Source organism: Gorilla gorilla, chromosome 19, assembly GCF_029281585.2.
Source record: "Gorilla gorilla gorilla isolate KB3781 chromosome 19, NHGRI_mGorGor1-v2.1_pri, whole genome shotgun sequence".
NCBI lineage: Eukaryota > Metazoa > Chordata > Mammalia > Primates > Hominidae > Gorilla > Gorilla gorilla.
This window is the reverse complement of record NC_073243.2, coordinates 105,408,398-105,423,506: the sequence shown is the minus strand read 5'-3', so window position 1 is coordinate 105,423,506 and position 15,109 is coordinate 105,408,398. Positions and strand designations below refer to the sequence as shown.

At 47.3% G+C, this 15,109-nt stretch overlaps 1 protein-coding gene across 2 annotated transcripts in view; it reads left to right on the top strand.

Moving 5' to 3' along the window:
* TENT4A (terminal nucleotidyltransferase 4A) overlaps positions 1-12,374 on the top strand; it is a 43,726-nt gene extending 31,352 nt beyond the window's left edge. Inside the window, exons 7-13 of one of the 2 annotated variants that reach the window (XM_019013563.4) lie at positions 1,601-1,814; positions 3,847-3,973; positions 4,940-5,040; positions 5,714-5,886; positions 6,422-6,580; positions 8,209-8,373; positions 10,083-12,374. In XM_019013563.4, coding sequence (XP_018869108.2) covers positions 1,601-1,814; positions 3,847-3,973; positions 4,940-5,040; positions 5,714-5,886; positions 6,422-6,580; positions 8,209-8,373; positions 10,083-10,274 — 1,131 coding nt within the window. In that variant the 3' untranslated portion in view covers positions 10,275-12,374. Of the gene's footprint in view, positions 1-1,600; positions 1,815-3,846; positions 3,974-4,939; positions 5,041-5,713; positions 5,887-6,421; positions 6,581-8,208; positions 8,374-10,079 lie in introns of both variants that reach the window. The other variant, XM_004059055.5, reaches the window with a different exon arrangement.
* The last annotated feature ends 2,735 nt before the right edge of the window (positions 12,375-15,109 follow it).

Here is a 15,109-nt window from a genome sequence, read left to right as displayed (position 1 = left end):
AGTAGAATCACTGGGTAACTACCTGTGATGATCGCAGCTTCCTTGGTCTGTCTCTGCCAAGATGCTTTAAAAGTAGTGAAAATGGAATTCCATGTCTGTTTTCTTACAGTTCTAGTCACACTGTCCTGTCTTCACTTTGCCCTCTGAGATGTGGCCCTTATATATAGCCTTTCTTCCATAGTTTTTGGACATTAGTTTGAATTAAACATGGGCCTCTGTTCTTTACTGATATACTCCTGACTTGCACTATTTTCATGGCCTTGTAGTAACAACAGCTACTTAATACTTTGATCATGCATGTGCCATGTGCCAGGCCTGGGTCCAGGGCCTCCTGCCACCCCCTCAGGGGGTCCTTTCAGTGATCCTGTGACCCCACAGGAGGCCACCACAGCATGAGTGGGATTCCTGTGTTCACTGCCACATCCCTGTGCCTTGTCCAGTGCCCAGAGCTTGTCCTGCCTCAGCGGTGTGACTGTGGCAGCATCTGAGTTTCTTGACTAAGTGAGGGGAGGAGGCCCACCCTGGCACCGGCCAGGCTCTTGGATATGTGATTTTGGCTAAAAGACAAGGAATAAGGAAGGGAATAAAGGTCAGGCCAGAATCGGAATCCTCCTCTTGTGTGGTGGAAATACGCAGAGAACTCCGGAATTCTTCTGAACCCTAAAAACATTTGTATGCTTTCTAGCTGCAGCTCCTCCTGGCACTCTGTGTTATAAATAGTTTCAAGCACCGTGCTTCTCTGAGGGCTTTCTCTCATGTGACTTTGTCCATCCCTTTCTAGTTGGCACTGTCCGATAGAATTCTGTGATGGTGATGGCCACTTCTGCATGGTCCGGCAAGGGGCTGGGCGCCACACATGGCTACTGAGTATTGCAGTGTGGCTGGTGAGAGCAACAAGCTGGATTTTTAATTAATTTGTTTTAATTCATTTAAATAGACATGTGGGCAATGCAGGTCTGGACAGCTGAGAATTATGACCCTCAGGAGGTGTGGTGGACAGTGGTTTACTTCCGAACAAGTCCAGTGCCTGCTTTTGAAGACGATATGGCACTGAACTGAGAGTGGCGCTCATCTGTGTGACAAGCAGCATGGTTGCTTGCTATAAATATTGTGATATAATGCTAATGACCTTTACACAACTAAAATCAATCCTTTCACTTTTCCGGTTTTATGTGATACTGCCATACTATTCAGTCTAACACTGACCCCTGTTGGTTGTGCTTCAGCATAACGAAATTAGGATGATGAGAATCTGAAATTACATCTACCATCCAGGTGACTAAGTTATGCAGAATATAGTCCAACTTATTTGCCCATATTTAGTTAATCAGGTATCTGTGTTTGCAGGAAGTTTGCTGTATGGATTACCAATTTCAAAAATCAAACTACACTAAAATTCAGATGAGTCCATTGTGTTCCTTTTGAACACTCCTCATTGAAGAGGCTGCTGTTCAGGCTTCCTCGTGGTGCTGCTGAGTGAGCGAGTGCCACTCACTGGTATTGCCTTGAAGAGGCTGCTGGACAGCAGATTTCGTCATGTGCTGTTTTCTTTAGAACATGCCATGAATCCATACAAATTGTGGGTGCATTGCTTTTACAGTTGCATCCAAGAATTGATGCCCGGAGAGCTGATGAAAACCTTGGAATGCTTCTTGTAGAATTTTTTGAACTCTATGGGAGAAATTTTAATTACTTGAAAACCGGTATTAGAATCAAAGAAGGAGGTGCCTATATCGCCAAAGAGGAGATCATGAAAGCCATGACCAGCGGGTACAGACCGTCGATGCTGTGCATTGAGGACCCCCTGCTGCCAGGTAAGGGCACCCTGATCTCCACTGCTGAGAGCTGGGCCAGCCTCGGGGACGTGCTGGTGACGGGGGCTGTGTTGGGGCTCTGAGAGCCCCGGGCAGTTCATTTGCTCTTGATGCAGGTTTCTCTTATACTAACCAGTTAATAATCACACTTTGAGAAATCCTTATTTAATGCTTCTAATTAACTTTTGTCTTTCTAACTGTTTACATTCTATAATAAAGCAGAATTAAGGAAAATCTTTTCTTTTTCTGATTATTGAAGTATAACATATCCACCCTAAACCATTTGTTTCTCTGAAGTATGTAATGTAGAAAAACCATGAATGCCATAATCCCCTTTTATTTGGACATGTATTTCTCCACTTTTTCCCTATATGGATATTAATGTTTATTATTGTTATCTTGTTGAACATATCCCACAACGCAAACACGTTTGTCACTTGGCTTTTGACTTAACGCTTACCCTCGACCCTTTCCTATGTGTGTAGGTTGTGTTTTGTTGTGAGGATTGCCGCATTGAAGAGTCTAAGGCTGGGCTAGAGGTTTCCCGGTTTTATTCCCATTGGCGTATTCAAGGGAATTTATGTCCTCATTCCTTTGGTGACAGCCTTTTAAAATCTTTGCCAATCTGATAAAACCATGTGTTAACGCTTTTAAATTTATATTTCTTTAATGATTAGTGGGGTTAAACACATTGCTATTTATGAATTCCACAAATATTGATTGAGCGTCTGTTAGGTGAGATACCATTCTTACTGTTGGTGATAAAATCGTTGACGGACAGGTGACAGAACAGGTGGTGGAGAGCCCAGCTCCAGGCGCGTGTCCCTGGGCCTTCTCCTCTGTGTGGCTCTGTGTGCTGTGCGCCCGGTTGCTGGCTGCCCTCCTCTGCTGTGTGCAAGGCCTGTGTGTGTCGGGGAAGCCTTTCTCGTCACACATGTCATACTTTTTCCAATTTGTTTTTTGCATTTGTATTTTTTTATTCAGCTCCTATACATTTAAAAAAACACCTCAGATTTAATGGTTGTTTTTGTTTTATGGCTTCTGGGATGTGAGCTTTATTTCCTAAAGATCGTCTCAAGGAAAACACATTGGCTGATGTGTTTTGTTGTTGTTTGTAGATGGCGTGATTTGTGCAGGCTCTTGAGTGATTTTCTTGGTAGCACGGTGTGGCAGTGTATCATCCATTTTTGTCCGTTGGATTTGTCACATTGGAGACATTGGCATTGTCTTCAAATGTCTGCTGAAATGTACTCAAAAAACAAAGACCCACATAATCGTTGAGTTATAATATAAATCTAGAAAAGATAGAATTCCAGTACTTAGAACATATGTCCTTTGAAAGAAATCCACGCTTAACCTGATTGTGAAGAATGAGTTGTATGTAAATTAAAATTCGAAACAGTGCTTTTCTTATGAAAATTAAGCTTCTCCTGACTGGCTTCCTTGGTGACTTCTGTGACAGATTCCTTTGATTTGCTGTCCCAGTTTTCCACACGTGAGAATTCACATTCCATTCTAAAGGATTTACTTCCTGTAGGTTCCATTAGCGTTGACTGAGTTGTGATGCACTTGGGGTGAGCTGCCCTTCTACCTGCCCTGTTGGGGCACTGTGAGGCCTCCTGATTGTCAGATCAGCAATCACAGTGGGTCGGTGCTGCTGGTCTGCACAATGGTAGTCTTTGGCTTCCTCATGTTTCTGCCACCTGGAGAGGTGGCTTTTTGTGGGCTGTCACTCCATCTGTGAATGGCAGCTGCCTCCATGAGGTGGTCCATGAGCACAGGGGCACTGATGATGCAGACCAGTCCTCTTGGCACTCACAGACTGTGCCCTGTGCATGGTGATTGACAGGGCCTTTGCCAGTGCCGAGTGCCACGCGTGCCTATTGTGTTTGCCTGTCTGGGCTTTGCTGGTAGGGTCTGGAAGAGTTTCAGTGGTGAGGGCCTGCTTCAGAGTCACTTGTATGAGAAGATCCGAAACATGTGGACGATGGTGTGCATGTGGGGAGTGTCTGACATAGCCTTTTTGCTGCAGGGAATGACGTTGGCCGGAGCTCCTATGGCGCCATGCAGGTGAAGCAGGTCTTCGATTATGCCTACATAGTGCTCAGCCATGCCGTGTCGCCGCTGGCCAGGTCCTATCCAAACAGAGACGCCGAAAGGTAATGGGTTGTGTGTCTGCGTCTGGGCTCAGCGTGCCTGTGGGATGGTACTTACCCCTTTCCTGTGTCATTTACCTCCATGAAATTTATGAAGGGATGTTCTGCCGTATTTCAGTAGAATCTAGATATGTTGGTGAAGGAAGGCCTTCTAGGAATGTGGGATGGCTGTGTGGGATTCATCCATGGTTGAGAGTTGAAAATTTCTTTCTTGGAGATTTGACATTTTCTTCAGGGTCTTTTGTTTTGGGGAGGTGATTTCTGGCTTTTAAAATTCAGTCCCTACCATCTTCTCTTATGTACACTCGTCCCTTGTTCTACATTTTGGGGCATTTTTACAGTCCCAAAATGTAGTCAGAAGTATTTACTTCTCACCCAGATCATGCTGTGGTAGCGGAAAGGGTGGTATTTGAAGGGGTGGGAGATGAGATAGGAATGGGAAGGAAGAGTAACGTGGTCGTCAAGAGTGGAATTCGAAACAGTTTGATAGATCTGTTCTGTGGTGGATGATGGAATAAACAGGTTTCGAGGCCTGGCTCAGCAGCCGCTGCAGGTGCTGGTGGTGCTGGAGCTCTGTGTGTTCCTGAGCCGCTGTCTGCTCGGTGTTTTCAGGCGGAGCTCTGGGCCCCATGTAGGGCACTCGTCTCGGTACCGTCTCCATTCTCGTCCGTGCAGTGGGAAGTGAAATGTCAGCACTGTATGATCATCGTGGGTGGGAAGGCCCCGCTCCCCTACTTGGAGCTGCATTTCACAGTGGTCTTCTGTAGGTAGATGTACTGCGATCCCAGGGTATGCTTGAGCTGAATCATTAGAAGTCAGAGATATTTGTCAACGTATTTTAGCTCCTTTCCTACTGTCCTTCACCTAGCGAGATGATCTGTTAGGGGTATAAGGTAGCTGCTCGAGAGGGGTTCTCAGCTCCCTGACACCTGTTGTACTCTGTTGATCTCCAACAATGTCCCTTTGCAGTACTTTAGGAAGAATCATCAAAGTAACTCAGGAGGTGATTGACTACCGGAGGTGGATCAAAGAGAAGTGGGGCAGCAAAGCCCACCCGTCGCCGGGCATGGGTGAGAGATTAATTCATTTGTGTTCATCCTAACCACTGGCTGGCATGTTCATGCAGAAGTGTCTCTATTCCTTTGTGGTAAATTGGTCAAATTAAGAAAATAGCTAGTTTTTCTGATGAGCATTAATTAAGAAGACAATAAGATCTAGAGCAGCACTGTCTAGTAGAAGCAGTATAATGCATGCCACACATAGAATTTCAAAGTTTCTAGGCTGTGTCAAATGTGAAAAGAAACAGGTGAAATAATTTTGATAGATTTTATTCCACTCAAGTCAAAATATTAACATTTCAACATGTAATCAACATAAAAATAATTAAGATATTTTATAGCTGTTTCTTGTACTGTCTGAAATCCGGTGTGTATTTATTCGTACTTACAGTACATCCTAATTAGGATGCTAAATTTTCGTAAAAAATACTTGATCTATATTTAGATTTTAGAAAGTTCACAGTTGAAGATGATTTGCCTACCCAAGTTATTACAAACATGTTTAATGTTTTCCAACAACTAATTGAATGTAATTTTAAAAATTAAATTAGGCAAAACCTAATGTTGGGTTTGTTAGTCACATGAGCAGCGTTCCCGGCTCAGCAGAGCCCGTGACTGATGCTGCCGGGGCGGCTCCACGCCGCAGTTCTCAGGAGTTACTAACCAAGGCTTCTTCCCTCCACAGACAGCAGGATCAAGATCAAAGAGCGAATAGCCACGTGCAATGGGGAGCAGACGCAGAACCGAGAGCCTGAGTCTCCCTACGGCCAGCGCTTGACTTTGTCGCTGTCCAGCCCCCAGCTCCTGTCTTCAGGCTCCTCGGCCTCTTCTGTGTCTTCACTTTCTGGGAGTGACGTTGTAAGTGCCCTCCCCTCCTCCGTGTGTCTGTTGGACAGTTTGTGTCTCTGGTAAATGTCCATAGCCGCGAGCTTAAAATCTCCCCCTTGGTTTTGCTCAGGTTTTGTTTCCTTGTATGTGTGTGGAGGTGGGTGGGGGGCAGCCCCGTGATGTGGGCACCAGGCTTCCTTTCCCCTGCTGTGAACCTTCAGAACCTGTCTGTGTGACTCATGCGGCTGTCGAGGGCAGTAATCCTCTAAATGGTTGAACTACAGTGGACTTCCTTGAGTAGTTTTTAAAAATTTATTTGAAGATTAAAAAAAAAATTAAATCCAAGTATCTCTTCTGTATTTCCTTTAACATTCTTTTTCAGTGGTGATGAAATTACTTGAAGGAAGCCTGGGTAGGTTTGGGCTGCCTGTTCAGAAGTTAGACTTAATTTGAATAACCTTTCATAGCCAGCCTGGATGCAGGCGTTTCTTTTCATAGCTTTAAGGAAGTAGTAGTGCACCTTTGTGGTACAGCTGTCCTTTTTGTTTTTTGTACCGGGTTCAAGGATTCAGACACACCGCCCTGCACAACGCCCAGTGTTTACCAGTTCAGTCTGCAAGCGCCAGCTCCTCTCATGGCCGGCTTACCCACCGCCTTGCCAATGCCCAGTGGCAAACCTCAGCCCACCACTTCCAGAACACTGATCATGACAACCAACAATCAGGTACGTGGCCCTCTGGCACCCTTCCCGCTGGTGGCCCTTGGGAACAGCATCCGAGCTGTGATATGCACCAGAGGAGATTGATGGTCCTTTGAATTAGAAGAGTAACTTTTTGAGTCTTTGGCCATTGCTGTGTTGTTCTAGGAAATCCTCTCTTTTTTGTGGTGTTGAGGTCCCCCATGTATAGTTTCAGCAGCGAGGACACTGTGATTCTTGAGTGCTGCCGTGGCTTTTCACGGGGGCCAGGTTGACTGCCTTCCTGCAAGTTTCCTCACTGCCCCAGCATGAGACTGCTGTCGAGGGTCATCTTGAGAGAGCGACTCAGTCACGACCCACTTAGCTGGGCGCCAAGCCGCGCCAGACACTTGTCCCTACTTCCTCTCAGAATCTCAATGAAAGTTTTAATGTGAACTTATTAGACTTTTTTCATGTTTTAAATTAGGCATAATTTCTAAGGCTTTTTCTGTTGGAATATACTGTTTTTAAAATTTAGATAAAATTAGAAATCTAAAGGATAATTTTATAAATACTAAATTTTGTATCTACTTGCGATTATACATCACTTGAATATGTGTGGGTATAAAACCCAACATGTTAATTGACTTAAAACCATTTTCTGAAATGTGGGGTATAATTTGAGCATAAAACTATGTAGGTACTCATTTCTTGGAGTTTTGCACTCTGCTCTGGGGAAGGCGTTCTCACAGGATCCACCGTGATTCTGGCGGAGCTTCTGGGATGCTGGCTCTGTAATGACCCACAGAGCTGATGAGCAGAGCCATGGCCCAGCCGGACACTGTAATGTGTCTAATTACAGCATAAGTGTAAAATTCAGGGGCAATTATTTACACTCTTAAAATGAATTATACCACAGATAAACTTGGTCGCCTTTTTATGGTCATCACAGTGGCCCTGACGTCCTGGCCATGTGTCACAAAGGTGTTTGTTTTAACCACCCACAAGCCTTGGGGCCCTTGAGAGCCCAGTGCGGCTGCTTGTGCGGTTCGAGTGTGAAGTCTAGGGACGCTGAGGGTTTATAGGTTTTTATCTAAGAAGACTCTTGGCCACAGTCGATCTCCAGAGGTTGTTGGGGTAAATGCATGGGATGCCAAGATGCAACCAGGTCAGTATTGCAAGTCTGAGAAAAGGGGTTCTCGTTAGCGCACTTCTGCTGCTGACAGTAACGGGTGATGGTGACATAGAAGCAGCCTGGGACCTGGACAGCAGGCAAGGAAGGAACTGCCAGCCGTCCCACGGCCTCTCAGGCCACCAGTTGGGCCAGCCTTGGGCTGTGACCCCTGAGTTCAGCGTGTAAGTAGGGGGTTCACCACGGGGGTGACAGTTGTTCTTCTGATGAGTCTAATGTCTTGATCGTTTGATCTTCAATGAGTTTCAAACTTTATGACTTGGATTACTGGGCATACTTTATATGCCAGTTGCTGTTTCAGAATGCGAGGTATTTCCAATTCAAAGCACAATATTGTTAGGTTATAGTAAAACAGACTGCTCTATGGAGCCCACATGCAACTGTGCCATTTATCAGCTGCCCTTTGGTGGTGCTGAGCTTAGAAGCCGGATGGTTTTCCTCTGATTGCTTTGGTACCCATGGCCGTCTCTCATTTTGTTCCTAGACCAGGTTTACTATACCTCCACCGACCCTAGGGGTTGCTCCTGTTCCTTGCAGACAAGCTGGTGTAGAAGGAACTGCGTCTTTGAAAGCCGTCCACCACATGTCTTCCCCGGCCATTCCCTCAGCGTCCCCCAACCCGCTCTCGAGCCCTCATCTGTATCATAAGGTATAGCTCTGTCCTGGTGCATTCACCTGTTCAAGCTGCCATGTGAGAGGCGGTGCTAAATGTTTTCTCCTCCAAAGAGAATTCCAGAGAGATCATTTGAAAACGGAATTTGCTTTGTTGTCATTCAGCCTGTTTGCTTGTCTTTCCAAACAAAACTTAAAAAAGTTAAATTATTTTAAGATGTAATATATAGTTTAATTGGTTGCCACAAACATCTCTTAATTCCTCTGTTGAACTGATTAGCATAAAACTGAAGTTTGAAATAAGGCTCAAAATGAAGACTTTTCCCATTTACATAATTCATTTATATGCTAAATACCTTGGTTTTCAAGAAGCAAATGATAAAACCAAGAGCAGATCTTGCCATGATGTCCCGTGTATGCTGCTGTCATTCCCACGTTGCCTGATCCCCGCCTGGGGCAGGAGCAAGCGTCAGGGCGGGCAGAGCTGTGTGCTGGGCCTCAGCAGGGCCCTGGCATGCCTGCCCCTGTGGCTCCTCTCAAGTCCAGCTGTGTGCACGGAGGAAACAGGTCACGTTAAGTCTCTATATTCTTGAAGTACCTGAATGATTGGGAGAGCCATGGCGAGGATCTTCCAGGTCAGCCCCCATCATGTGTGATGTACCTTGGGCTCTGCGGATGCTCGGTGCTTTCATCGGTGTCCACACCTCTTTACTCCGCTCCTCCTTTGCTTGTCTAATCCTATTTTGCCAGTAAGTTTTTTATTCTTGAGGCTTTGTTGGCCCTGTGTTGTATGATGATTGTTTTTAGGAGTTAAGTAATAGAACATTTCCTCTTGGATTTATCCATCCCCGATAGACACATTCAGGGTGAAAGAACAACTTCGCACACCGGCCTCTTCTTTGCATTTTGGCTTTGCTTTCCCAGTCTCCTCCTGCTGTTTTTCTTGCTCTGAGACTTTCCTGAAGCCGGCGTGTGTTTCCTCTCAGTCTGATTGGCCGCGACTTTGCAGTGCAGGGAATGTGCTTTGGGTGTAGCCCAAGCACAGGCTGCTGCATGCTGGAATCGACAGACTGCTGAGGGCGAGAGCGCCAGGTCCTGGCACGTGTGACTTGCTTGGTTCTTTCTAGAAGGTCACAGCTGGGGGAAGAACATGACAGGGACCTTCTTCTGTTTTTTTTGGAGACAGAATCTCACTCCATCACCCAGGCTGGAGTGCAGTGGTGTGATCTCAGCTCACTGCAACCTCCGCCTCCCGGGTTCAAGCAATTCTTGTGCCTCAGCCTCTCGAGTAGCTGGAATTACAGGTGTGTGCCACCACACCCAGCCAATTTTTGTATTTTTAGTAGAGACGGGGTTTCACCATGTTGGTCAGGCTGGTCTCAAGCTCCTGACCTCAAGTGACATGCCTGCCTCGGCCTCCCAAAGTGGTGGAATTACAGGTGCAAGCCATTGGCACCTGGCTAGGGACCTTCTTATTTCTATGGATAAGTGGAACAAGTTAGAAGTAAGGTTCTGCTGAATTTGTGTGGTTTGATCCTGGTACATGGTTCTTGCCTTTAGTCATTCACGGAATGGGAAGAATGCTTTTCTCTCAGATGGAGGAGTTGGGAAGTCCCAGAGGGCAGGTGTCCATCCCTCCTCCCTATGTAACATCACGTCGGTGCTTAGTGTGGTCACTGCCGGAGGACGTGGGCATTGTGCCTGCTGTCTGGCTCCAACACTGCTGTCTCTCTCTTTCTCCAGCAGCACAACGGCATGAAACTGTCCATGAAGGGCTCTCACGGCCACACCCAAGGCGGCGGCTACAGCTCTGTGGGTAGCGGAGGTGTGCGGCCCCCTGTGGGCAACAGGGGACACCACCAGTATAACCGCACCGGCTGGAGGAGGAAAAAACACACACACACACGGGACAGTCTGCCCGTGAGCCTCAGCAGATAATGGCTCCTGGCTGCGTCAGCCTCCCCCACCCCTCCGCAGACTGCCCCGCGGCCTCGGCCACCGGCAGGGGAACCGAGACCGGCACCCCGCACGTCAGCCGGGCTCGCGGCACGCCCGCCGCTGATCACTCTGCATGTTTCTTTGTGTGGTGGTCGCGTCCATCTTCAAGAACAGCTCGTTGTGCTCATCTGTGAAGCCTTATTAAACGTGGACGTTGTTTTCTGCCTTCCCAGGATTCTTCCTTCAGTGCTGAGGCAGGTCGGGCTCAGGAACTGCAGGGACGTGAACATGCGCTTGCGGTTTGAGGTAGCCGTGTCTGTTCCTTCGCGGTTTGCTATTTTCATTTCCTGTTCGTCAAAGCAGCAGAGGAGATCAAACCCCGTTCGTGTGTCTTTCCTCCACGGATAGGCTTGGGAGGTCATTGTTTTACTGCCCTCACATTTTGTTTGAAATTTCAGAACTGTTTTTCTATGTAAATATTGAAAACTTATGATTTGTGCAATAACTCAGATATTTTTTATTTAATTTCCTATTTTCACATAAGTTATATTTAAGGGAGGAGGGAATTTTTTTTAAACAAGCTTAGGTCCTTTCCCGAGCTGCATTTTCTAAGTTGGGTCATCGTGTCGGCTGGTTGTCTGACGAGCATCGTTACAAACACCATGATGAGGGGTTTGGGGTTTTATTTTGATGTCTTTTCTTTTGGTCGGAAGTGAGTGAAGGAGCCAGGTTGCCCTGAAGGTTTTCCAAAGGGCTTGGCTCCAGAGCCACCTGACAGACTGCCCGTGGCCCTGCTGTCGGGCCCCAGGCCGTTGTCTTGCTCTGACCACAGAGTTTTAATGTTTTGGTTTTCAGTTCTTTTAAACTGGACAACAAATCCAGCATTTCAAGTGCCAGAAGTATAACTTTCTAAGGAGAGAAGGGTTGTCACATTATAAAATCTTTAGGAAAATGTGAACTGGAAAACGCTTCGGTCAGTTTTAGTGACATAGCCTGTGATGATGGGTCTGGTGACTATTATTGCGGACCGTGGTACCCAGTTTTAGGAATGTGGAGAAAGGAATTCTGTTGATTCCGTTGAGGAATCTGTAGCGTATGCATTCGTTCTGTTAAGAGCAAATCTAGGAGAAGTGCTTCAGCTGCCCAGTGCGCCGTGGGGAGTGTTTTAACGGATCGTGTCGCAGGAGAGCACAGCCCAGCGTTGGGGCCGGGACCGCTGGCGCCCGACGTCGGAAGCATACAGGTATACTATGCAAGTGTATTCTGCCACAACAACCACTGTCTTTGTTACCTTTTTTTGAACAAGAATATATCCATCCTGCCTAACCCTGAGTTTTTGGAGCACCACAGTTGTCCTGGGAGTTGGTTGCATCTTGTAGGCCATCTGACTTCCTGTTTTTAAAACGGTGGTCTGGTCTTGCTAAACACTACAGGTAGGTTGGTCTTTGAGGTCCACTAGTGGAGAATGTCGAGACAAGATACTTACTACCATGACATCTGATGGATGTGCAGCAGTGGGGAGTTCTAGATTGATCTCTGAATGTGATCGACGCCCAGCAAGGACAAGCTTTAAAATGTCTGCGGTCTGCCCTTTTGAAGCAGGACTGGCTCACTCTGTCATTGGGAGCTGTCAGCTGCGACTGCAGTTTCTCTAGGAGGCATTCCAGAATAGAGTAGCACACTGTGTCTGCAGTTCTTGATGACCGAAAGTTATCAAAAATATTTAAAATATTTAAATTGTGAACCTATTGATAAAGAATATTTATAAAAACTGATCTGTAGGCCTGTACTAATCTCTACGCATTAGCAATATTGACTGTAAACCCACATTAAGGAAACCACTACGGGTCTGGCAGTGCGTGTCCCGTGGGGTGTGCATTTTAAAACTCGATTCATAGACACAGGTACCATGTTCCATTTCCGTCATGGTGAAGCAAATGAATTGGCTTGGCTACCACTGTGGTCGCGTGCTACAGGTTTGAGAAAAAGATACCATGTTTCGATTTTTTTGTGTGTGGACAACAATATGGAAGCTAAAATTGACATATTTTTATGTAAAGTTTTTCTATTCTTTGATTTTTAATAAACTTTGGAAACCAGTTTTGTGTTTGTGTCCAAGTGTATGCTTTCAAGGGCAAGAGTGGCTTCTACATTTTCTGTATTGAATTTGTAAATTAGGGCAGTGCTTTAGCCATTTATTCTAAATAAGATTCAAGAGAAGGCAGATGATTCCAGTCCTATAAAGCAAGTTGCAGCAGGGAGATTATGTTGTCACTGGTCTATTGAAGTAGGAGGAGGTAAAAATACAAAAATTAGCCGGGTGTGGTGGCTCACACCTATAATCCTAGCTATTCGGGAGGGTGAGGCGTGAGAATTGCTCAAACCCGGGAGGTAGAGGTTGCAGTGAGCTGAGACCGTCCTACTGCACTCCAGCCTGGGTGACAGAGCAAGACCCTGTCTCAAAAACAAACAAAAAAAATGGGTGGAGGTTCTAGACTTTGCATAAGGCCTATGTAACAGTAACAGAAACCTGCCCTCTGTCCTCACATTCTGATGCTAACAGGAATTCAGTAAAACTGTTTAAATGATTCTTATATGAAGTTTCTGGCAAGTTGCCGTGTGATACTATGTACTTAGACCACCCAGGGGCAACATTTTAGTTTCTTCATTTCTTTTAGGTCAGCATTGCATCACTTGCAAACAAGACATTACAAACCAAACAATCGCAATGTAGCTTAAAATGTAACTGACGTTTGGGATTTATTTATTTATTTATTTATTTATTTTGAGACAGAGTCTTGCTGTGTTGCCCAGGCTGGAGTATAGTGGCACAATCTTGTCTCACTGCAGGCTCCGCCTCCCAGGTTCAAGCGATTCTGCTGCCTCAGCCTGCCGAGTAGCTGGGATTAGAGGTACCCACCCCATGCCCGGCTGATTTTTGTATTTTTAGTAGAGGTGGGGTTTCACCATGTCGGCCAGGCTGGTCTCGAACTCCTGACTTCAGGTGATCTGCCCACCTTCGCCTCCCAAAGTGCTGGGATTACAGGCGTGAGCCACCGTGCCCTGCCGACGTTTGGAATTTATGAAGAAAGGTACAAGAATTCTTCTAGGCCAGTAAGTGACAGAACTGCATGTCCCAGCCTGTGCAGCCCCTTGAGTGCATGTTCTAGAGCCATCAGCTCTAGAGTCCTTCCGGTTGTCAAGGTGGGTGTTGTGGGTAAAACACACATTCCTTCCACCTGGAGAACAGAGCAGCCCTATCCTCATGGCACCTGGTTCCTAAGAGTGTGCAGAAGCCGCTGACAGCACCATATGGTGGTGCTGTGGGGAAGACGACAGGCAGCTGGGTGGGACTCCAAAGCCTCTCCAGGGGTCAGAGCCCTGTGCAGCTTCTGCATGAGCTGCGGTGGGCAGGGTGGGGCTGGCAGGAGTTGAGCAGAGCCTCCGAGGGAACTGGAGGGCTTACAGCTAGGGGCATCTGGAGGAGAAACCCAGGACAGTGCTGAGGTGCAGGGCGCCGGAGGCAGGAGACGTGGCTGAGTTAGCCTCTGTGTTGGAGGCGGGACTGATGGGTATCTGGGGGGAGGCACTCTTGACCTGCCCTGGATTTCCCTGTGAGTTGTGATGCTTCCTACTCAGCCACTGATACCTGCAGGAGAGCTGCCTTTAGGAGGCTTCCAGGAGCAGCCTCTGGAGCAGCTGTGTTACCAGGGAGCCTGAGGCCCCACAGAGGCACCTGAGGTGTCAAATGGGTCCCGCTGTCCTCGGAAGCTGGGAGTACTGGAAGGTAAGGGCTTTCTGAGGGCACAGTGAACCTGTCCAGGCCACTACGTGAACATCAGCAAGCCACCACGTAGTCTTGGGACCCCATGCGCTGGATCTCGTGGTAACAGGTAACCCCCTCGTGACCAGCTTCCGTACGTTCCTTTTGATTTGCCCAGGGTCTCGAGTGCCACCTCTCTACCCTGTGAGATACGCAGAGGACCCTGTAAATGCTGTGCCCCGCATGCTTCGGCCTGGGCGTGAGCCGTACGCGGGGGGAGGTGGCGACGTTTGTAATCCAGACGTGGTTTCGTTGTGACTGGGTCACCTGTGATGCCCTAAGCCCTGAGAACTTGTCAGGTGTGTGTCATTATCCTCCTGCTGTTGATAACTTTTGAGGTTCTTGCCAATCCTTAGGTGACTTTGACTACCTTTGGTCAAAGGTAACTGCCTAGAATGGACAGTGGCTCCCGTTCAACAGACACACATCCCAGACACCACGCTGGGGGCTACGCCTGTTGTTTAAGAATGGCGGGAAAATATGTTGCCTGCATTGTGTCTCCAGGACCCGTGTGGGAGGGTTAACTTGGGAGGGGCGGGGTCCCACTAGCCCTAGATTGCAAGGGTAAACTGCCTGGTGTCCTTCATGGTGAGTCTTACTCCATGACTTGATCCTAGAGAAGGACCAGCTAAGGACTTCAGAGGTCTTGGAGTGAGTTCCAGGCAAGGGCAAGAAACCAAGGCTTTTCATGGGGTTCTTAGGTAAAGGACGGGGGTATGGACCAGTCACACTGGGAGGTTGAGTCCTGTCTCCTGGGAAGCCACGTGGCTGTGGGGTGAGCTTGCCCAGGGTTCCTTCCCATCAGTGTGGATATGGCGCCCTCTGCCCAGGCCTCTGAGACGGAACGCTTGGAGCTCGGCCAATGCTCAGGTCATCATAGGTGCCGTGGGGTCACTCACACTTGGTTGAGAGGTATGTGACTCGAGGCAGATTCCTGTCATTCCTGCTTGTGTTTCATCAAGTCCTGAGTGAGGTTTGTGAGAATGGGTGCAGTGGCTATGGCCAAATCCAG